Below are 24,228 nucleotides of genomic sequence, written 5' to 3'. Positions count from 1 at the left end.
TTATTTTCTGCAGGATCTGCAGACTTGTTTGGGATTGTGAGTCTCCAAGAGTAGGGATAGCCGTCTCTATAGAATGCAAATTCTCTCTGTATTATTTAGTTTGGGTCATTTGATCCATCAGGCAAAGCTTGTGGTTGTTCAGTGGCAAGTTCCAAGCCTGTGGGCATAAAGGCAGTTGTTCTACTTCCACTCTTCCTTGTTTTTGCAGACCCAGTCTCCTCTATCTTGTCATCTTACTCTAGCTGGTAGTGAAAATAAATGAGTAAGAGTGGTCAGAGAAGTAATAGAATAACTAAAAGATGCAGCATCACTACAGACAAGGAAAGAGAATATTTCTGGGGCAGGTCAACAATGACCATCAGTGAACAGAGAGGTTGAGTAGAATGAGAAGAGACCATTGAACTGGTAACTTAAAGGCCTTTGGTTTCCATCAAGAGAGATTGTAGTTGGATACTGAAGGTAAAAAAGTAGATAGGTCACAGAGATTTAGCTACAGGTACATCCTTAAATTTAAGTTGGCCCAAGAGTCCACTGGTGGTCCCTTCTTTTTTCTTTATATATTCTTGATTTGTCTTCAAGTTCCACAGCTACAGCCATCATTTTCCCCTTCTCATTTTCTTAATTCAGACTGTATGCTTCCAAAATGGATCCTCTCCGTGCCTACTTCCCTCCAACTTACTGTCTAATATGGTGCCAGTTGATTTTTTTTAACATCTTTATTGGAGTATAATTGCTTTACAATGGTGTGTTAGTTTCTGCTGTGTAACAAAGTGAATCAGCTACATGTATACATATGTTCCCATATCCCCTCCCTCTTGCCCTCCCTCCCACCCTCCCTATCCCACTCCTCTAGGTGGCACAAAGCACCGGGTTGATCTCCCTGTGCTATGCAGCTGCTTCCCACTAGCTATCTGTTTTACATTTGGTAGTGTATATATGTCAGTGCTACTCTCTCCCTTCACCCCAGCTTACCCTTCCCCCTCCCTGTGTCCTCAAGTCCACTCTCTACGTCTGCATCTTTATTCCTGTCCTGCCCCTAGGTTCTTCAGAACCATTTTTTTTTAGATTCCATATACATGTGTTAGCATACGGTATTTGGTTTTTTTTGTTTTGTTTTTTTGTTTTTTTGCGGTACACAGGCCTCTCACTGTTGTGGCCTCTCCCGTTGCGGAGCACAGGCTCTGGACGCTCAGGCTCAGCGGCCATGGCTCACGGGCCTAGCTGCTCCATGGCATGTGGGATCTTCCTGGACCGGGGCACGAACCCGTGTCCCCTGCATCGGCAGGCGGACTCTCAACCACTGCGCCACCAGGGAAGCCCATGGTGTTTTTCTCTTTCTGACTTACTTCACTCTGTATGACAGACTCTAGGTCCATCCACCTCACTACAAATAACTCAATTTTGTTTCTTTTTATGGCTAATATTCCATTGTATATATGTGCCACATCTTCTTTATCCATTCATCTGTCGATGGACACTTAGGTTGTTTCCATGTCCTGGCTATTGCAAATAGTGCTGCAATGAACATTTGGGTGCATGTGTCTTTTTGAATTATGGTTTTCTCAGAGTATAGGTCCAGTAGTGGGATTGCTGGGTCATATGATAGTTTTGTTTTTAGTTTTTTAAGGACCCTTCATACTGTTCTCCATAGTGGCTGTATCAATTTACATTCCCACCAACAGTGCAAGACGGTTCCTTTTTCTCCACACCCTCTCTAGCATTTATTGTTTGTAGATTTTTTGATGATGGCCATTCTCACTGGTGTGAAGTGATACCTCGTTGTGATTTTGATTTGCATTTCTCTAATGATTAGTGATGTTGAGCATCCTTTCATGTGTTTGTTGGCAATCTGTATATCTTCTTTGGAGAAATGTCTATTTAGGTCTTCTGCCCATTTTTGGATTTGGTTCTTTGTTTTTTTCATATTCAGCTGCATGAGCTGCTTGTATATTTTGGAGAATAATCCTTTGTCAGTTGCTTGGTTTGCAAATACTTTCTCCCATTCTTAGGGTTGGCTTTTCATCTTGTTTATTGTTTCCTTTGCTGTGCAAAAGCTTTTAAGTTTCATTAGGTCCTGTTTGTTTATTTTTGTTTTTATTTCCATTTCTCTAGGAGGTGGGTCAAAAAGGATCTTGCTGTGATTTATGTCATAGAGTGTTCTGCCTATGTTTTCCTCTAAGAGTTTGATAGTGTCTGGCCTTACATTTAGGTCTTTGATCCATTTTGAGCTTATTTTTGTGTATGGTATTAGAAAGTGTTCTAATTTCATTCTTTTACATGGAGCAGTCCAGTTTTCCCAGCACCACTTATTGAAGAGGCTGTCTTTTCTCTATTGTATATTCTTACCTCATTTATCAAAGGTAAGGTGACCATATGTGTGTGGGTTTATCTCTAGGCTTTCTACCCTGTTCCATTGATCTATATTTCTGTTTTTGTGCCAGTACCATACTGTCTTGATTACTGTAGCTTTGTAGTATAGTCTGAAGTCAGGGAGCCTGATTCCTTCAGCTCTGTTTTCCTTTCCCAGGATTGCTTTGGGCATTCGGGGTCTTTTGTGTTTACATACAAATTGTGCAATTTTTTGTTCTAGTTCTGTGAAAAATGCCATTAGTAGTTTGATAGGGATTGCATTGAATCTGTAGATTGCTTTGGGTAGTAGAGTCATTTTCACAATGTTGAGTCTTCCAATCCAAGAACATGGTATATCTCTCCATCTGTTTGTATCGTCTTTAATTTCCTTCATCAGTGTCTTATAGTTTTCTGCATACAGGTCTTTTGTCTCCTTAGGTAGGTTTATTCCTAGGTATTTTATTCATTTTGTTGCAATGGTAAATAGGAGTGTTTCCTTAATTTCTCTTTCAGATTTGTCATCATTAGTGTATAGGAATGCCAGAGATTTCTGTGCATTAATTTTGTATCCTGATACTTTACCAAATTCATTGATTAGCTCTAGTAGTTTTCTGATAGCATCTTTAGGATTCTCTATGTAAAACATCATGTCATCTGCAAACAGTGACAGCTTTACTTCTTCTTTTCCAATTGGGATCCCTTTTATTTCTTTTTCTTCTCTGATTGCTGTGGCTAAAACTTCCAAAACTATGTTGAATAATATTGGTGAGAGTGGCAACCTTGTCTTGTTTCTGATCTTAGAGGAAATGATTTCAGTTTTTCACCATTGAGAATGATGTGGCTGTGGGTTTGTCATATATGGCCTTTATTATGTTGAGGTAGGTTCCCTCTATGCCCACTTTCTGGAGAGATTTTATCATAAATGGGTGTTGAATTTTGTCAAAAACTTTTTCTGCATCTATTGAGATGATCATATGGTTTTTCTCCTTCAGTTTGTTAATATGGTGTATCACATTGATTGATTTGCGTATATTGAAGAATCCTTGTATTCCTGGGATAAACACCACTTGATCATGGTGTATGATCCTTTTAATGTGCTGTTGGATTCTGTTTGCTAGTATTTTGTTGAGAATTTTTGCATCTATGTTCATCAGTGATATTGGCCTGTAGTTTACTTTTTTTGTGACATCTTTGTCTGGTTTTGGTATCAGGACGCTGGTGGCCTCGTAGAATGAGTTTAGGAGTGTTCCTCCCTCTGCTATATTTTGGAAGAGTTTGAGAAGGATAGGTGTTAGTTCTTCTCTAAATGTGTGATAGAATTCACCTGTGAAGGCATCTGGTCCTGGGCTTTTGTTTGTTGGAAGATTTTTAATCACAGTTTCAATTTCATTACTTGTGGCTGGGCTGTTCATATTTTCTGTTTCTTCCTGGTTCAGTCTTGGAAGATTATACCTTCCTACAAATTTGTCCATTTCTTCCAGGTTGTCCATTTTATTGGCATAGAGTTGCTTGTAGTAATCTCTCATGCTCTTTTGTATTTTTGCAGTGTCAGTTATTACTTTTTCTTTTTCATTTCTGATTCTGTTGATTTGAGTCTTCTCCCTTTTTTTCTTGATGAGTCTGGCTAATGGCTTATCAATTTTGTTTATAATCTCAAGGAACCAGGTTTTAGTTTTATTGATCTTTGCTATTGTTTCCTTTGTTTCTTTTTCATTTGTTTTCGCTCTGATCTTTATGATTTCTTTACTTCTACTAACTTTGGATTTTGTTTGTTCTTCTTTCTCTAGTTTCTTTAGGTTTAAGGTTAGATTGTTTATTTGAGATTTTTCTTGTTTCTTGAGGTAGGATTGTATTGCTGTAAACTTCCCACTTAGAACTGCTTTTGCTGCATCCCTTAGGTTTTCGGTCATTGTGCTTTCATTGTCATTTGTTTCTAGGTATTTTTTGATTTACTCTTTGATTTCTTCAGTGATCTCTTGGTTATTTAGTAGTGTATTGTTTAGCCTTCATGTGTTTTTATTTTTTACAGTTTTTTTCCTGTAATTAATATCTAGTCTCATAACATTGTTGGAAAAGATACTTGATACGATTTCAATTTTCTTAAATTTACCAAGGCTTGAGTTGTGACCCAAGATATAATCTATCCTGGAAAATGTTCCATGAGCACTTGAGAAGAAAGTGTTTTCTGTTGTTTTTGGATGGAATGTCCTATAAATATTAATTAAGTCCATCTTGTCTGATGTGTCATTTAAAGGTTGTGTTTCCTTATTTATTTTCATTTTGGATGATCTGTCCATTGGTGACAGTGGGGTGTTAAAGTCCCCTACTATGATTGTGTTACTGTCAATTTCCCCGTTTATGGCTGTTAGCATTTGCCTTATGTATTGAGGTGCTCCTATGTTGGGTGCATAAATATTTACAATTGTTATATCTTCTTGTTGGATTGATCCCTTGATCCTTATATAGTGTCCTTCTTTGTTTCTTGTCATAGTCTTTATTTTAAAGTCTATTTTGTCTGATATGAGAATTACTCCTCCAACTTTCATTTGATTTCCATTTGCATGGAATATCTTTTTCCATCCACTCACTTTCACTTTCTGTATGTGTCCCTAGGTCTGAAGTGGGTCTCTTGTAGACAGCATATATATGGGTGTTCTTTTTGTATCCATTCAGCCAGTCTGTGTCTTTTTGTTGGAGCATTTAATCCATTTACATTTAAGGTAGTTATCGATATGTATGTGCCTATTACCATTTTCTTAATTGTTTTGGGTTTGTTATTTTAGGTCTTTTCCTTCTCTTGTGTTTCCTGCCTAGAGAAGTTCCTTTAGCATTTGTTTTAAAGCTGGTTTGGTGGTGCTGAATTCTCTTAGCTTTTGTTTGTCTGTAAAGATTTTGATTTCTCCATCAAATCTGAATGAGATCCATGCTGGGTAGAGTAATCTTGTTTGCAGGTTTTCCCCTTTCTTCACTTTAAATATGTCCTGCCAGTCCCTTCTGGCTTGCAGAGTTTCTGCTGAAAGATCAGCTGTTAATCTTATAGGGATTCCCCTGTATGTTATTTGTTGGCTTTCTCTTGCTGCTTTTAATATTTTTTCTTTGTTTTTAATTTTTGATAGTTTGATTAGTATGTGTCTTGGCGTGTTTCTCCTTGGATTTATCCTTTATGGGATTCTCTGTGCTTCCTGGACTTGATTGACTATTTCCTTTCCCATGTTAGGGAAGTATTCAACTCTAATCTCTTCATATATTTTCTCAGACCCTTTCTTTTTCTCTTCTTCTTCTGGAACCCCTATAATTCTAATGTTTGTGTTTTTAATGTTGTCCCAGAGGTCTCTGAGACTGTCCTCAATTCTTTTCATTCTTTTTTCTTTATTCTGCTCTGCAGTAGTTATTTCCATTATTTTATCTTCCAGGTCACTTGTCTGTTCTTTTGCCTCAGTTATTCTGCTATTGATTCCTTCTAGAGAATTTTTAATTTCATTTATTGTGTTGTTCATCATTGTTTGCTCTGTAGTTCTTCTAGGTCCTTGTTAAACGTTTCTTGTATTTTCTCCATTCTATTTCCAAGATTTTGGATCATGTTTACTATTGTTATTCTGAATTCTTTTTCAGGTAGACTGCCTATTTCCTCTTCATTTGTTTGGTCTGGTGGGTTTTTACCTTGCTTCTTCATCTGCTGCATATTTCTCTGTCTTCTCATTTTGTTTAACTTACTGTGTTTGGGATCTCCTTTTTTCAGGCTGCAGGTTCGTAGTTCCTGTTGTTTTTGGTATCTGTCCTTAGTGGGTGAGGTTAGTTCAGTGGCTTGTGTAGGCTTCCTGGTGGAGGGGACTGGTGCCTGTGTTCTGGTGGGTGGGTGGATCTTGTCTTTCTGGTGGGCAGGGCCACGTCCAGTGGTGTGTTTTGGGGTGTCTGTGAACTTAGTATGATTTTAGGCAGCCTCTCTGCTAGTGGATGGGGTTGTGTTCCTGTTTTGCTAGTTGTTTGGCATGGGACATCTAGCCCTGGGGCTTGCTGGACATTGGGTGGAGCTGGGTCCACCCAGCAGAGACAGAGATCTCTAGGAGAGCTCTCACCCATTGATATTGCTTGGCCGGGAGGTCTCTGGTGGTCAAATATTCTGGACTTGGCTCTCCCACCGCAAAGGCTCAGGCCTGATACCTGGCCGGAGCACCAAGACCCTGTCAGCCACACAGCTTACTCTTGTTTCCAAGAGACCCTGCAGGCAGAGATCCAGGAGACTGACTGATCCCAGTTCATTTTTTAGAGTAACGATCTAATCGTGTTATCTCCCTGCTCAAAAACGCCACTTCACTGTGACTAAGAAAGAAAACCCAAACTCACTGGCATGCTTTCTAGGTTCTGAGTAAGATGTTTGTGGTCACATTTTCACCCCATCTATTACAATTGTATTATTCTCTTCCACTGTGTTCCCCATATGAGCTATGCATTTTACCAATGGGCTTCCATTCCTACTGTACTCTCTGCTTAGAATGCTCCTCCCCTGTACTTCTGTCAATATCCCTTTCATCCTTTAAGACCCAAGTGTCATCTCTCATGTGAAACACTTGTTCTCCTAACTAGGATTGTTTACTTCACCTGAGCCACTCTAGTGCTTACACTTTTTAGCCTTGAATTATTTTTATTTATATCTATTCTACTACTTGTTTCTAAATTCCATGAAAGCCAGCATCTCACTCCAGGCATCTTTTCTTCCAAGCACTTGATGCAGTGCCATTCACAGTAAGTACCTAGTAAGTGTTTGAATGAACCAGTGCATTGAATCCCAGCTGGGTCTATAAATATTTCATTTGTGTAAGTTTGGTATTATCCCAGAAGATAAATTTTTTATGGAGGCATATATCTTTTGTTTGTTTTGTACTCTCCTATCCCCTACCTCAGTCCTGGAGTAGTCCTGAGCATGTAATGGTCATGCACTATGGAACTGGTTGTTCATTTCTCATAGGGTACTGGGTACTAGCTGGATACTGTCCATTGCTTCCCCTTGTAGGGAAAAAAATGCATACAAATGAGAATTATGGATTTAATTCTGGACAGCATGGCAAGTAGGATTAAGGGAAAGATTAGAATTCATATATTCCCTGGCACTTAAGCCTGGACTAAGAAGCAGACCATAACTGTCTGTCAAAATGGAAACTGATTTTTGAATCAAAGAAATTAGCCAGACATTCAAAAACAGGAGTGCCCAGAGGCCTGAACTTGAAAATGCCAAAGTTCTTTGCTTTTGCTAAGTTGTCAGACCCTAGAAGTCCCCATTCTCCCTGAACTTTGAAACTTCTGATCAGGACATCTATCAAATAGTAATTTTATACTGAGTCATGGGAATCACATTGAGAAAAAGTATCTAATTAATGGGCACACTGTTATTCAAGTCTGGCTCAAGGACCCTTTGCACATTAATATTTCTTTTTATAGCACTCATCCTGCTTGGAATTGGGTATGCTATGGCTGTCTTCCTCCAATGCGCTGACTGTAACCCCACCATCTAGTACAGTGGTTGGCCCATATAGCTGTCATTTATTGAGTGCTTACTATGTACCAGATACTGTACATGGATTATCTCATTTACTGCAGACAGTGACATTATTACCATTTTATAGAAGAAGAAACTGTGGCCCAGAGAATTAAATTAACTTGCATATCATCACATACCTATAAGAAGTAGAGTTAGGTTTGACCCTAACCCCTGAGTTTTAACCTTTATATATTACTGCCCCAATGATAGGCACCAAACATTTTTTAAAATGAGTGAGTACGTGTGTCATGCTTGGGTGAATAATAGTGATTAAGTATACTGTTTTTAAATAAGTCAGACTGTTTTAAATATTTGAGATTAATAATAATTTAAATATAATATACATTATATATGTTACATGAATCTATATTGTATCAATTAATAATTAACATAAAGATTAATATCTTTAAAATCTGGGGCTTCCCTGGTGGCGCAGTGGTTGAGAGTCCGCCTGCTGATGCAGGGGACACGGGTTCGTGCCCCGGTCTGGGAAGATCCCACATGCCGCAGAGCAGCTGCGCCCGTGAGCCGTGGCCGCTGAGCCTGTGTGTCCGGAGCCTGTGCTCCGCAACGGGAGAGGCCACAACAGTGAGAGGCCCGCGTACCACAAAAAAAAAAACAACAAAAAAAACTGGACTTGCCAACATTTAGGTTATTTTGCCCTGACTCACCCACATTTTATATACCCATTTCCTTCTGAGTTCAGCCATCACTTCCCTCTGCTCCTCATCTTACCTGGGCTGCTTCAAGCAAATATTTCCTTAATTTCCACCTGAAGCCAAGACCTCTAACAGAAGACAGGGCCCACCTCTGGTTTCCTGGCCGAGTCTAGGGCTGACCTGTGGCCAACCTCAGCCCTGTGCAGAAGCCCCAAAAGGCAGCAACAGCTAATACCCAGATCCTTGGGAAGCGATAGCACTGCAGCCTGAGAGATGGAGCCATCACAGTATTCCCATCTCCCAGGGGCCATGCCTTCCCCGCTCTTTGAACCAGAGGGTGGGATTTGAACGCAGATTTAATTGTCCAGTAAACTAGTTGCTGGGGCTGTGCAATGAAGTGATGGCTCATTTTTTTTCAGCACCCTGACTGAACTGCGTGGCTAGAGTGGCCTGGAGAAACATGTTTAATTGCAAAGTATTGATACTTTTCCCAAATAAGGAAGAAAGAAACAACGAAAACAAAGAGGAGTGAGAAGGTGGTGACTTGGGGCCACTGGTTACAGCCCTTAAGACAGCCTTAGTCCTAAGACATGAACAGCAGGATCTTTCTTGGCTACAGCATGTCCAGTGGAGGGTGTGCTCATCCCCAGCCTTTGCAACTTGGAAAGCACAGCTGAAACCGAAGAGGGAAGTGGCAGTACAACAATAATAAGACTGCACCTCTGCCACCATGCCCTCCACTGGCTTCTCCTTGAACAGCTTCTGTGTCCCCTGAGCCCCATCTTGTCTTGTTCCTAAGTTCTGGCCTGGTTCCTCTTGACCCTTCTCCTCACTTTGCCTCCTTGCTTGGCATTTTTACTCCTCTTTCCTTGGTATAGTAAACTCTTCTTCCCTCGGCCCCTCCTGGCCGTGGCCCAGAGGTTGTCCGCCAGACGAGCCACGCTTGAGGATCTAGAATTTCTGTTACCATATCTCCTTCCCTAAGAATACAATGAGTTAGTCTGGACTTTTCTAATTATTTACTATTGGTCACGGGATCAAAGACGTAAAGGTAACATGAAGAGGTAGTTGTGTTCGCAGGTGTCATGCAGGCCACGACCCTGGGTCATTCTGGGTTACGTGTGGTGGCTCTCTGCCCTAGGACTGCCCTCCAGTCCTGGACCCTCCTTTTGCACTGAGACTCTCTCCAGCTACCATGGTGCACATTCCTTAACTCTGGAGGGAGAGTCTGTCCTACCTGTTCTTAGAGTTTATCTTTCGGCTTGAGACCACCCTACACTTTTCCTCCAGTCGTCTTCTTCACCTTCTGAGAGTCTTCTCTGGGTGACAGAAGTTGGCTCTTCTCTCTCCCCAGCCTCATGCTTCTGGAAATGCCATGTTCTTCCACTTCGGTTTCCTTCCTGTGTTCCCTTGAGCTCACTCTGGACCTTCAGTGCTGATGGCTTTGTCTAAAGGTAGGGCTGACTAGCTGATCTTTCTAACCCTGCACCTGCCTTCTCCTCACCCTAGTGACCTCAGGCAAGATGGCAGCTGCCCTGTGGTCCTGCTGCCCTGTAGCGTCCCTCCCACTTTGCCACACAGGATCTGCTCCCATTACCCACCTCATAAAAAGAACTGAGCTTCCTGTTCTAAAACCCTCCATCCTACCCTCTGAGGACTTTTTTCTTTCAGTGAATCCTGACTTTTTCTCTGATTGATATGCTTCTGGTCCTCACTTCTCTGTTTCAGGTTAGGACCCCACTTCCCCACACTACGTGTGAAGTTAGTGTACAGTTTCAGTTCTCACCAGTGAGACTTTAAAACGCCACCATGTGCAATATTTGCAAACTTCATGAAAACTGAAACGGGAAGGTTTGGTTTTGCCGAAATAACATATGCAATGTCAAGTATCTCAGCCTGCCTTCTTTTGAGGCATTAGTCATCTTGAGAAAATGCCTGCTTTTGTCATAGTCCTGTCTTCCAAAATGGAAATTTCCTTCCAAGACAGAGCACCATGGGCTCTGATAGTTAACCTGTAATTAGTGTACCCTCTGCAGGATTTCTCCTCTTAATGAAGAGGCCTCTTTGTCACTCAGGCTTCTGTCTGCTGATGATAGGAACTGCAGGTGCAGTGCATCACAGGGCAGGGAAATGCTTGCTCAAATCAGAAACGTTTAGATATTTGGTGCCAATGGGAACACTTAACAATCTAAGCAGCAAACCCAAATAAAACAGCAGTAAGTATAAAAGACAGAATATTAAAAAAGAAATGAGAAGAGACATAAATTTCAAGTTTTCATCTAGTTTTGCCCCAATGTGTGGAATAAGATTGCTCACCCTCCTGCTTTTCTCACCAGGTTCACCAGTATTTTTAGTTTTTGACTTGATCAGCTTCTCTTTATCAAGTGTAGTTTAGTCATCAGTAAGCATCCGTTCGTGACTCTTGATAAACAGCTCCCCCTTGCAGGCGTCCGATTCTTTGGTTATGATATGGCAGTTTACAGTGGCAAGGTAGCCGTGTCTCGACAGCATGATCCTTTGGGAGCAAACGGAAGGAGCACAAGCACTGCCAGCTCCAGAGCCCAACGCAGGAGCCCGACCTTGTTTCTTGTTAAGAAATGCCTCCTGGACTTCCCTGGTGGCGCAGTGGTTAAGAATCCGCCTGCCAATGCAGGGGACACGGGTTCGAGCCCTGGTCTGGGAAGATCCCGCATGCCACAGAGCAGCTAAGCCCGTTAGCCACAACTACTGAGACTGCGAGCCACAACTACTGAGCCCATGCGCCCAGAGCCCATGCTTCGCAACAAGAGAAGCCACTGCAGTGAGAAGCCCATGCACCGCAACAGATTAGCCCCCGCTTGCCGCACATAGAGAAAGCCCACGCACAGCAATGAAGACCCAACGCAGCCAAAAATAAATAAATTAATTAATTAATTTAAAAAATAGAAATGCCTCCTTTTTGCCTGTTTCTGGCAGAGGCCAGGCTGGGAGATCCCAGCAAATGGCTGCAGCAACCTGTGTTTAATGTGGTGACACTAATGAATTCTGAGAATTAATCTTCAGCCAAGAATGCATGATGGAAGGTACTAGAATTTCAAATTAGGTAATGGATTAAATTTCCTTCAGGGCTGAAATTTGCTTCCTTTTTCTTCTCGTGGACTTTTCTGTCATATTCAAACCACCTTCCATGGCCTTGTAAATCCAGGTAATACATCTCATGGTAGTTTTAATTTTTTTATTCTTTTGTTCTGTATCTTAGCACAGAGATAACCACACCTAAATCCACATTTTAAAAAATGACTTTTAAAAAGTCTGGGACTGAAAGAATTACTTATGATTTTGGGAAAAAAGCAACATTCCCTAAATTTAGTCCTTGTTCAATTTCTTTTTCCCAGAGTAAAAGATTCTGGGAAGAACTGAGCTTGGTGAATGTATTTCCCCAATTCAAGACAGTCTTCTGCAGAAACTGCAGCCTACAGGTGTCTCAAACATGCTGGTGACAATTAGGGGCTCTGAGTGTCTCCCCTCAATCAGCTGAGATAAAGACTTAGCTGCCAATTTCAAGAGCCTAGTACTGATTTCTCACAACAGAGCTTCCAAGGATGTCATTTGCAGGGCCCTGGTTCTGGTGATACAAAAAAGGACCTGTGGCCGAGTAAGTTTGGAAACATGGATTTAAACAAAATTAAGCTGTTTTCTTTACCTCCATACTTCTAAGAACATTTAATATGCTCACACGCACTATGAAACTCCAGATTTACTTGGTTTAGAGAATCACCAATGTTTCCCAAACCTTTTTGACCGGAAGACTAGTTTCGTTTTTCAGTGGAATGTCTCATGTGTCTAGTGTTTCACCCAACTTACCTCACACTGGCTGGCCCCCATTTTCCCATACAGAGGTCAACGTTTTATGCATTTTCTTGTAAAAACGGCTCAATCCCCTGCTGGGGGAAAATATTCTGCATCTGGAATTTGCAATTCCTGGTTTAATAAGCAATCTGAAAATGAATAAGTATATTATAACTTCCTTAATTTTCCATGTTTGTTCTCCAAATCAAGTTAGAGGATTTAATCATGCTTATAAAAGGACATGGAGGCTGTCCGGAGTTCTTACCGATCCCGGCTGTCAATTCTATCTTAATCCGCTAAATCCCTGCCTGAAAGGAGAATAAGACAGAAATGGCAAGCTGAAAACATAACAGTATGAGTTTGGGGCACAAAACTGCAACATCTTAAGCAATAAAGGATATACCCTAGTTAAAGTTGGTAAAAGGACTAAAGCAAAGGGTTGTTCTTAGATGTTCAAAGGAGGCAGCTTAGGAGGTGAAGGTCAACGTTCTGGTGACCTCCTGAGTGCCCGGCTACACAGCTTGCCTAGGCTGGCTTCTTTCATTGCTGATCTAGTTTCCCAACCTTGAAATGCCTTCTACATCTTCTCCACATATTGAGTTCAATTTAGTTCCAAAAATTCCTTCCAAGCTCAGCTCAATCCTCTTTCCATTAAGCCTTCTCTGGCTGCCCCTCACCCACTGCTGCCTAGTATTGTTTTGCACGTTGTACCTGTGCCATTTTAACAACACATTGCAGAGTAGGAGGGTTCTCTCATGGGAGCCAGGGAATTGACCTCATCACTATCAGGACTTGACCTCAACTTCCTCACCTCGTAAAAGAAGGGTTAGAATAGAAAATCTTGGTCCCCTAGCTCCAAAACCTTATGCTTTCGTGTGACTATTTCTTATTCTAAATATGAAAGCAAACACTGGCTTCTGCTGTTTCCTGTGTTTCTCTTGTCCTTCCATCTTTATAATAAGATTGTCGATCTTTGAGGAAAATAGTCATAATTTTTTATGAATTCATCTATTTTGACTAATTCCAGCTGTGCAATAAATGTTTGCTGAACAAATGAAATGATATGATTCCAATGACCTGGTATCTAGTAATGCTTGACTTTCACCATATCTGCTCCTAACATAGAACTTTCCTCTATTTATTAGTAAAATAATAAGTCCATTTCATTCTGGCTCTTTGCTCCCCATGAGAAAAAAGTATGCAAGAGTGTTTTAGAATAAGGCTCTACCCTCAAGGTCTTCCTGCCCTTCTCCTAAAAATCCGCCAATGCAGTTGGATATGTCACAGCTCTGCTTAGCATTCTTCCCATATACACTCGGTTTCAGTTTTGCTGATCCGCTGGTATGACATTCAGCCCACTTGGGCCTTACTGAGAGAACTAGCAAATAAATCCTCTTGATCATTCCTTCAGAGAGTAAAACACCTACCATCTTTATTTTTTGGATCTCCAGGAGACAACAGATTCATTGTTGTTTCTCCCTTGTCTGATTATCTCACTTCATTATTTAATCCTCATTTCTCTTACTCCTTACTCTCTCCTTCTAGAGAGAGATCCCTTCCAAAATACCAAATGAACTTGCAACCTTGTTTGCAACCTTGCTCTCCCACTGGATGCTAAAATTATGAAACAAGATATAGCACCTTTAATTGCACCCCCAGAATCTAGCAAACACCTGTTTTCATAAGACTGGAGTATGGGTTTCCTGGCTTCTCTCAAACCCTATCTAAGGAGCTTTAATTACCGGAAGTACTGTTCCAAGGCACCTATCCTGAGGGAGAAGGTAGAGGCAGCGCCTGCTCACTTTCCCATTCACCTGCTCTGAATTTCCTATTAATTGTTACACCTCCCACTTTCAGCCCCCTTGAGTTTACTCATCTGAAGTTTTGGCACTAGTCAACAAGCAGTTGAGACTTGCCCAGAAAGCAAAAAAAAAAAAAAAAGGTGGGGAAACCAATTAAGAAATCAGTCTCCCTGTGTTTGGGGATATACTTGGGTACTGGAAGTATGTCTATTTGGTGATGAGAGACAGATGTAATGTGACCTGCACCAGATCCCTGGACAGGCTTAGCTGGGGGTCCCAGCAGTTCCTGGTCTCCTGTCCTACCCATGCCCTCTGGGGGGGTGGGGGTATGTGCAAAGCCACCATGTGCATCTTCAGTAGGAATTCTCAGAGGACACAGACTTTATTTGGGGAGTTTTTATACACCATCTCTCAAGCTAGGAGGATGAGGCATACACCTGTATTACTGACCATATAAACTATCAAGAGGTTCCTTTTTTCCTGGTGCTTAGGGAAACGTTAGCATTTATTTTCCTTTGGTAGTCACATAATTATATACGGATTAATATACATGGAATCTAGGGAACATTGCTGATGTAAAAACATGAACGGAGTATTTTTTTAAAGGATGTGCACTGATTTTTTTATTTTTAGTAGGAAATATAATAGATTATACAAAAGGCCCCTGGACCCATAAAAGTCAAATGATTGATTTCTCCCCATAGCGAGACAGAGGTGGTATTTATAGTCGTGCAGGCAGCAGAATGGAGATAATCTAGGTTCTTTTGGCTTTTCTAGCTGAAAGCTCCAGTTCCAATAGATAGGAAATCCCTGAATCAATTCCAAAATGGGATGATTGGGAAATTTACTGAATATCTTTCAGGACTAGAAGTCGAGGGATGCGAAAGTGGTTTGAAATGCAAAGATTAAGGCCTTTTTGTAAAACCAACAGTTGAGGATTGTTCTAGGAACTCTGCTTACATGTTTTGAAAGGATGCTCAGGGTGAGGCTGAACATTTTACCATTTGTCAGTGCATTTCATCATTTTAAATATGTTGTGTTTTACATGTTGCTGGCATGTCACTATTGGGAAAACTGGAAACATTTATTTCATGGAGTGGGCAGAATGGCATCTAGTATTTATCCTAAGCCTTCCAACATGAGCTAAATAAAAGCTGATAACTTAAAAGGGCGGATGTTGAAATTTCTTCCTCCTGTCAAGGGCAGCTACTCAGAATGGAAATGCAATGGTAATTGGAGGGGTATTCATCAGATTCAATTTCAGTAGAGATTTCCTGTGTCAAAATCATCTTTAATAATATACATCACACAGCAAAATGTACTGAATCATTGTTTTCTTTGAAAAGGGCATTGAACCTGAAACAGAAAGTGGTTATACCGGTGCGGTTTTAACCAATTAACCACAGAGGAGTTTAAATGCAACCCAATTTTTACCATTTTGTATGGACTTTTTGTTCCCTGTTTGAATAATTCCATTCCAATTCATCGGAACTGTATTCTAGCCACTTCCTGTTCTGAGGTTTTTCTGCTTCTTCAGAAGATATTAGAAATCAAGGGGTTGAATTTTCTCTGTGAAAGTTTCTTTATGATTCGTTTCTGTCCTTGCAAACTCCTAAATGCATTTTCCCCACCACCAAATAGTGGACATTTCATATACTTCTAAAATAAAGTATATAGACTAATCAACTTGGCTCCATTGTAAACATTTTTCTGTGATGAAAATTCAGACAGAAAATTCAGTCTGGCCAGTCTGTTTTTCAGTGTTTTGAATATTTCAAATTAAATTGATTGTGTTTTCAATATATATTTAAAGCAAACTAATAGATTTCTGATGTTTTGATCAGTTCAACTAGTAGAGAATGTTTTTTTCTGTTCTCGTAACTATGAATAAAGAAAGAGCTATGTTAAGGTTAGTGATCAGGTTTTATAAACGAGCTTTTTCTCCTCCTCTCTCCCATATTTACAGGGGAGCCAGGTTTCTAAGATTGTACTTCAGTTGTTTGTTGATTTTTGTGAACAGGTGTCTTATTAAGGATTTTGAAAAGCGGCCTTCCGTCACACATCTCCTCGACCACCCATTTATTAAGGGAGTCCACGGGAAGGTTTTGTTTCTGCAAAAACGGCTGGCCAAGGTCCTTCAAGACCAGAAGCATCTAAATCCTGTTGTTAAAACCAGGTATGGTCCTCGGCGTCTTCCTGCTTCCTCTCTCTGATTATTTATGAAAGAAAACGGCATGTCATGTGCTTTGATTTGCCCAGCATTATTACTGGTAATCACATCCGTGCATTTTTAAGTTTCATTTACATGACATTAAGTACTCCAGGCCCGGTGGATGAGAGCAGGAGAGCTTCAGAAACAAGCTGCCCATTTGTGCTCTTATGGCTAATTTCTCTCAACTGTGGCTGAAATCTCACTCCACCCTCATGTTCTAGTTAAAAACCAATGCGTATATATTTATATTTAATATACATGTAGATTTTTTAAAATTCCACCAATAAAGAAAACTGGATGAAAGCAGCCATGGCTGAGATCGTGTGAGAAATCTTTACTTGGCTATTGCAGGCTAGAGAGTATAAGTATAAGGTGGTTTTGGAAAGATTACAAGTTAAACACTGGAGGCTTTTTCTCTAAAGTGCTCTGACCCATTTTCTTTAGTTAAAAATTCCTTGGAGGCAATTTAGAATTTTTAAATGATTTTTCCCCCAGATATCATCTATGCTATCTAAAGCAACTGTCATTTCCCCCCTCTCCTATTTTTATAGGGTAGATTAAAAAAATAAATGTTTATTTTCAAGGGCAGTTGCTTAAAACAGTATTCTGTGGTGGTCTCTAAGAAATAGATCTTTGGTTTCTGTCCAGAGGGTGGCAGAATTTCTCTTTAAAAAAAAACTACATGCAAATAAAGCTGCTTCCGCAGCTAAGCAATTATTTGGTTTTACAAAACTGGCCAGGATGCAGATAAGCTCTAATCCATTATTACTAAAAGAACATTCAAAGGACTGGAGGTGAAGAAACTAAAATATCACAAGTCACAAGTTCTGGAAATATTCATGTATTCTGCAGAAAACTGTTTACAAATCAAAAAGCATCAGAACTCTAGGAGCTAGAGGCATAGTTTCAAGGTGACTATATCTTGCTGATCCCCCCACCCCCAACCCAGGTTCCCTTTTTGATAGCTCGAAACAAATTTTTTCCTACTCTTTTCCCTTTTCCACTGCAATTTCTCTTTCTATGGCTTGCCCGTGGGGTAGAGAAACGCAGGGAAATTCTTGTAACTTGGTGCCTTTTGAAGCAGTAGAATTTGTGTTTAAGCCCCAGGGAACTGAAATCTTCTTTTCTTCCTCTGCTTTTGTTCCTATCCACCAGCCACCACCCCTCTACCACACACACACACACACACACACACACACACACACACAGCACTGCCACCAAAAATGAAGATGAAATAAAGTACAAACCAAGCAAAAAAAACAAACTCAGAATTTAAATGCTCTCCGTTGAATCAGGTATCTTCTTGTTTCTTCTGATTTGCTGCAGAACAATTTCTGAAACTTAGTCGCAAAGTTATTCAGCTTTTCACTTTTGCCTGAATTTTCCTGTCCAGATGTGTGTCCTCTTTTTAAACACTTTTCTCCCTTTACCATAGAAAGCCAGGACTCCAGGCTCTCTCACCCCCTCTCTCTAATTTCTCTTTATCTTTGTTAACTCCTTTGATGTCGAAGGCCTCATAGGGTCAAAGACCCTTCTCTCAGGGTCTTTGTAATCTTCAGTTTCACTCAGAAGTTTGTGTTTCTTTGAAAAAGTCACTAAAAAATACAACCTCACAAATAGGTATCAAAACTTTAACCAGCCACTTCTTTAGGAGAAAGGAAAATTCTAAAGGAAACACGCTGCATGAAATTAACACATCTTACCACCTGTCCTACACTATTACTTCCTCTTAGCAAGTGGCAGGGAGTTGGCTACATGGGTGTTTTTTTTAAGCCCATCTGGAAAAATTCTCAAATATCATTTGATGCTGGTAATTCAATATATTTATAAAGTTGTGAGTTTCCAAGTTAAGGTGGAAAAAACAAAGAATTATTGAAGTGAGCTCATAGATGAGTGAGGCGAATACCCAATTTACATTTTTCTGCACAGTTATGGTCACACAGCAAGTGGTACAATGCAGTGGTTAAAAAAACCCTGACTCTGCCAGGTTTGAATCCCAGCTCAACCACTTATGGACAAGTTATTAAATTTTTCTGTTCCAAAATTTCTTCATCTATAAGATGGAGATTATTTTGAGGGTTGACTCAATACATTAAAAAATACTTAATGTTGGGCTTCCCTGGTAGCACAGTGGTTGAGAGTCTGCCTGCTGATGCAGGGGACACGGGTTTGTGCCCCGGTCCGGGAAGATCCCACATGCCGCGGAGTGGCTGGGCCCGTGAGCCATGGCCTCTGAGCCTGCGCATCTGGAGCCTGTGCTCCGCAACGGGAGAGGCCACAACAGTGAGAGGCCCGCGTACCGCAAAAACAAAAAACAAAAAAACTTAATGTTGATAACAGAGTTAAACCTCAGTCAATGGTAGCAGTAGTTGTAGAAGTTGTATATGTTGTGGTCTGTTTAATTCAGTCCTCCGTTTCTTTCGGCCTTAATCTGTGCAAATTCATCTCTATTACCAAACAACATCATGAAAATAAACAGTACTGAGATACTAAATGTTAAAAATATAAATTTCTGTCTCTTATTTAAAATCTAATTTATTCATTTATTCATTCCAGAAATATTTATTTGTGTGTATGTGTCAAGCCCTCTGCCGAACAGAGGAAATCAGATACAGTTCCTGATAAAGAGCTAATAGTCCAGTGTGTGAAACAGACAAGAATCAGATGAGAAGAGCTCAGCATGAAAAGTACCTGGATAGAGGGTTGCCCGGAGTACCTCCCAGAATACCTGGGAAGGGTAGACCCTGGAAACTGGTGGGAAGGTGATCCTTGAACTGTCCTGAAGAACGAATAGAAGATAGTTGGGGAAGGGGGGGTTATTCCACGTGGAGGAAAGAATGAGCAAAGGGTAAAGGCACAGAGGCTGGAGACAGCTTAGGGGATTTGGTGAACAATTAGTTGGCATTGCTGGAGCTTGGCATGGGACGTGGGGAAGGAGAAACAAGGCAGGAAGGGGCCAGGGCATGGTGGGCTAAGGAGCTTGGATTTGTTCCTTAGACACTTGGGAGCCACAGAAGGATTTCAAGCAGAGATGTGCTTTAGGAAGATGGTTCTGATTGCAGTGTGGAGAATGAAATGGAGCTGGGCAAGGCTGGAGCTAGGGAGGCTAGTGAGAGCAGATTGTGGCAATTGTAAATAACAGAAGGTATTAAGGTAATGGTATTGTCAAAGACTTAGTGGTGAATTGGATGAGAGAGATTAGGGAAAGAGAGAAGCATCACAGGGTCTACCTGAATTGGCTGCCTCCCTACCCTGGTTCATACTGTAATCAAACAGAAATTGCAAGACACTCAGAGACAGAGACCTGTAAAAAGACTTACTTTGCTTCCTCTTCATATCCTATCAAATGCCATGCATAGCCTATGCAATGCCATGTACTTCCAGATATTACACAAAGCTTCCAGCTTTCTGCCCAAAGAAGTGTTCTTCAGTGGTCCAAACAGTCCTGGGACCCCCAGCTGCAGAGACTTGTTTAGTTTTGAGAGCTAATGCAGAGAAATGAGAACTACAGCCTACAGGGGGAGATTTTTTTTTACTGTGCTTTTACTGTTTTACTGTTCCTGTAAAGGCAGGGAATGTTCTGTCCTCTTCAGTACTTTCTCCAGGGGCGAAAGCAGTTGGTATTTTCAGGGGGTTGCAGAGAAGAATGCAGGTTCTTAAAGGATGGGGAAGAACTTGGATAGGTGAAGGGGAGGATCTTATATAGAGGGAGACATTGAAAATAGAAGGTAACAGAGGAAGCAAGAGGGAGGGAGATCAAGCACCTAAGAGGAAGATTGAACTTAGAAAGAACCTCTAGGTTGGGAAAGACACAGAAAGGTTAGATGAAGATATCCAGAAAATTTGAGGGGTGGGGGGCAAGAGGCAGAGGAGATACTATGAGGAAACTCATGTTGAGTGGCCTTTAGCTTTCCAAAAAAAAGTAAGCAACATGGTCTCAAAGTTGGGAGTGAGCTGTGGACTCCAGGGAAGTGTTAAATCTTTGAAATAGCCGCTATGAGGAATATGATAAAGGGTTCATTAAAGGTGGACATAACGATTGCTCAATAGCACAGAAAACCCAGGTGGAACTTAACTGAATAGCATTACATTGTAGTGAAGTTAATCAGTGTTTAAGATAATGCATGTAGAGCATTCAGGAGAGCATTTGGCATTAGAACCTCTGAAAAATTGTACCATCAACACCATCACCTTTTCCATCTATCATCTCTACCAATTCTTAGCCACAGGAGTAGTAGTAGAGAAAGCAGATACTGTGGTCTTCTTCAGGCTGGAGACTGGCTTGGATGGACATTGATGGATGGACACGGGGGCAAGAGAATCTGAGTAGGAGAGTATCCTTGAGGTCTTTTCGGAGATTTGGAAGAAAGTGAAGCCAGAGTGGCTTATTGGCTTTGAATGTGGGTCTGGGTCAGGGGACTGGCAGTTACAATGAAGACAAAAAGCAGATTCAGTGAGAGGATGGTGAGAAAAGAGATTGTAGAACTGAGTCCTCGGGAACTTTTGAGAGATTATCGGGAACTAGTCATAGCTGAACTTGTGAACAACTTCAGTGGAGGAGAAAGAAAAGTTTTTAAAGAATTGACAAAGAGGAATCTTGAAATTAGAATGTGAGAAGAATTAACAAAGTGATTGGTAGGGTGTGGGAAAACCACAGACTGGAATTAGGGGAAGGAAAGAGAGAGAGAAAGGAAAATGGGGGTCAGGTACTGGAGAAGATGGTACGAGAGGGTGATACGAACTTTTTAAAGAGAGAGATTGGTTAGGGAGAACAATGGATGGAAAAAGGCAGAGGCGAGCAAGGAGGACACTCCTTTCCCCACCCCTCACCACGAGTGGATGGAAGGTAGAATGAGGCAGGAACATTATGGGGAAATGGTCCATTCCTGTTATGATGAGGAAATAGACACGTATTCAGAAATAAGGCTAGGAATCATGGGGAGCTCATTCACAATAGAGCAGAAGCTGTACTGTGTATTGTTGACTGAAAAAAAATGCACAACCTAAAAGTTGAGAGTTACGTTTTATTCGGTGGACAAAACTGAGGACTTAAGCCTGGGACACAGCATCTCAGATAACTCTGGGAGACTGCTCTGAAGATGCAAGGCGGGGAGCCAGGATATGTAGGAGTTTTTTTGCAGCAAAGACCAGGTGGTTGATTGTTACTTAAAGAAAACCAGATATCTCAAGTTAAGGAATTTAGCACTTTTCTGTATATGGGAAGATGCAAGAGTCTGGGCTCCCTGGAATCATTCCTTTGATATGTACCTCAGCTATCTGGGGCCAGTATCCTGTGCTTTCACGTCCTGAGTCTCCTCACGTGCACCGTTGGGGGATGGCTGCAGCAGCTGACTGCTAAATGGTGGGCATCAGGCATCCTGTTTCCATCCTCAGTTCCCTCAGAACTCGTCTTTGGAGATGCTGTAATGTGATGGCTTGATGGCTGCACATCCTCTGTTCACTGATAAGGCAGCCAATATTTTTCATTCACAGTATAAAGAAGAGCTTGAGTGGTAAGGCCCTACGGCTCCTCTCCTGGTGTAAGTGTTCTAGCTCTTCTGAATGGTGCAGTTTTTTGGGACAGCCAGACTGTGATCCATTCCCATTGCACATTATGTATATGAGGCACCTATGGAGAAGTGACATTGTACTATTTGAGATTTGATACCATTTCCTGATGCTGATTGAATGAGTGAAACCATTGGAATTTAAGTTTTTCCAGTAATTTATAATTTTTCTATAGCATATGTTTGACTCAGAAACAGTAGAGAGGTTATGCATCCAAGGCTGACTCTCTCAAAGGAAGTCACATAGCCCTAATATTCTGTGAACAATAGTTTAGGGCTACATTTTTACTTAACCTGTCAGGGATGCTGTTAAACAATGTGGTCATTTCCTTTACATCAGCTCCCATTTCTTTGACTTTCAAAAGGAATTTTTCCCCAAATTACCTTTGCAAATCCCTGAATTCATCAATATTATCTGGTATATCATGTCACTATCAAAGTTAGAGACGTCGACATGAAAACATGCTTTTTAAAAAATCACTTCACAAGGGTTAGTGGGTAAAGAGCAAAACCTCTGTCTGCAATTAGAGTAGAGGCAGGGAAAGCGCCGGTTGGCTGTGCTGTGACCCGACCTACTCCCACCTTCCAACCTCCCATCATGGACTCAACTTCTAGCCTCAGGAAAATTGCAAAACCCAGCACGTTGTTTGTTCCCCTGTGGGTGGTTTGGGACTAGCTGAAACCACAAATGTTAAACCCTCAAATGCCAAGGGTCTACTACCAAGTATTACTTGGTAGAACAATTAAGTTGCTGGTTGTTTCCTGCTCTGTTTAATGGATTTTGATTCTACCCTTGCAATTTGCCTGAGGCTGATTAAAACAATGACCTCAGCTTTTCTGATTTCTTTTCAACCAGCAGCAGTGGCCCTTAAAACAGGTTTGTCACTGCTTCACTGCTGAGCTTTCTCTAGTAAGTCTTGCTCTCGCTTCCTCTTTTACCTGCAAACATGCACCCCCCACACACATATATACACATACATCACATTACATACACTGTTGGATTCTTGGAATCCTGTGCAAATGAATGACTTGAATGATTACTTCATCAAATGCTGAAGACGCTTGCCACATAGCAGGTTACGGATTTTCCTGTTTTCCTAACAGACAAGAAATAAATCTATACCCTGATGTAATCTGCTATCTATCTCCATCTGTAACTGAATGAGTGAATTAATATTTAATTTTCTGCTGGTGTCACTGATTCTTGCTGCCTAGAGAAGATAGCTATATCAAATACACTTAATATAATTGATAAGATGCTGATCTATTGAAATTCTGGTCAAAAACAATGCTTGGATGAAAAAACAGGGAGATACTATAGAGATTTCCACCCAAATAATTCTTGTATTTTTAATCTATATTATAATGTTTGTTTGATAAATATAAGCTTAAATTTCAGATCAAGATCGAGCTCATGTAGTTAAAGTTATCCAGGTGGTAACTTTACTCATATTTGGATCTCAGTAGGATGGTGTTACACCTAGATGGTTTGCCGTTATTTTCCTCATGCTAGGTCCATGATTATGTGATTACAGTAAAGTTCTCTTTCATCCACTCTGTTATCAAGAGGTACACTGAAATGGAAATAATGATTTGGAAGAAATATTCAACATCACTACCTTTGTTGGAGTAATAGTACTCTATCCCCAATTTTGAGTAACATTTTCCTTACTATATGAGATCCATTGAATGTGGTGATAAGGGAATGGTTCCTTTAATCTATCCAAATTGTCAACTTGTTCCTGAGCTTTGTACGTGGCCTCAGAAGCCTTTGTCTTAGACTCGTAAGGACCACCACCTTTGAGCCTGGACCCTCTCCCTTACTCCTTTTCTTTACTCCTTTTTTCTCCGCCCCCAGCAGATTTTACTTACTTATCTGGAATCTGGTGGGAGTGTTAGTCATTTTCCACTCCTTCCGGTTCCACTCTTGGTTCCACTCTTGGATGGAGGGAAGGGCTCTGATCCTGAGTGTAGAGGAGTGGAGGTAGAGGTGGCCTTCCCAATGGTCCTCCTGCCATAGGACGACCGTCTAAAAGACCATCAGGCACTTTTCAGTGCAGAGTTTCACCTCTCACTAGCACATCCCCTGTCATTTTTAGACTAAAAGATTTTGTTTCAAATATCGTATATTAACACATATATGTGGAACCTAGAAATATGGTACAGATGAACCGGTTTGCAAGGCAGAAATAGAGACACAGATGTAGAGAACAAATGTATGGACACCAAGGGAGAAAGCGGCAGGGAGTGGGGTGGTGGTGTGATGAATTGGGCG

At 40.9% G+C, this 24,228-nt stretch overlaps 1 protein-coding gene across 1 annotated transcript in view; it reads left to right on the top strand.

Moving 5' to 3' along the window:
• Positions 1–24,228, top strand: part of MYO3B (myosin IIIB) — a 474,746-nt gene that overhangs the window by 232,911 nt on the left and 217,607 nt on the right. The window contains exon 11 of the mRNA XM_029225906.1: positions 16,195–16,350. Within this exon, the coding sequence (XP_029081739.1) occupies positions 16,195–16,350 (156 nt within the window). The remainder of the gene's footprint in view (positions 1–16,194; positions 16,351–24,228) is intronic.

The sequence above is a fragment of the Monodon monoceros genome, unplaced genomic scaffold, assembly GCF_005190385.1.
Source record: "Monodon monoceros isolate NGI ecotype Baffin Bay Population unplaced genomic scaffold, NGI_Narwhal_1 Super_Scaffold_16, whole genome shotgun sequence".
Classification (NCBI taxonomy): Eukaryota; Metazoa; Chordata; class Mammalia; order Artiodactyla; family Monodontidae; genus Monodon; species Monodon monoceros.
Note: the sequence above shows the minus strand (reverse complement) of the source record. Positions and strands in the feature narration are given on the sequence as shown.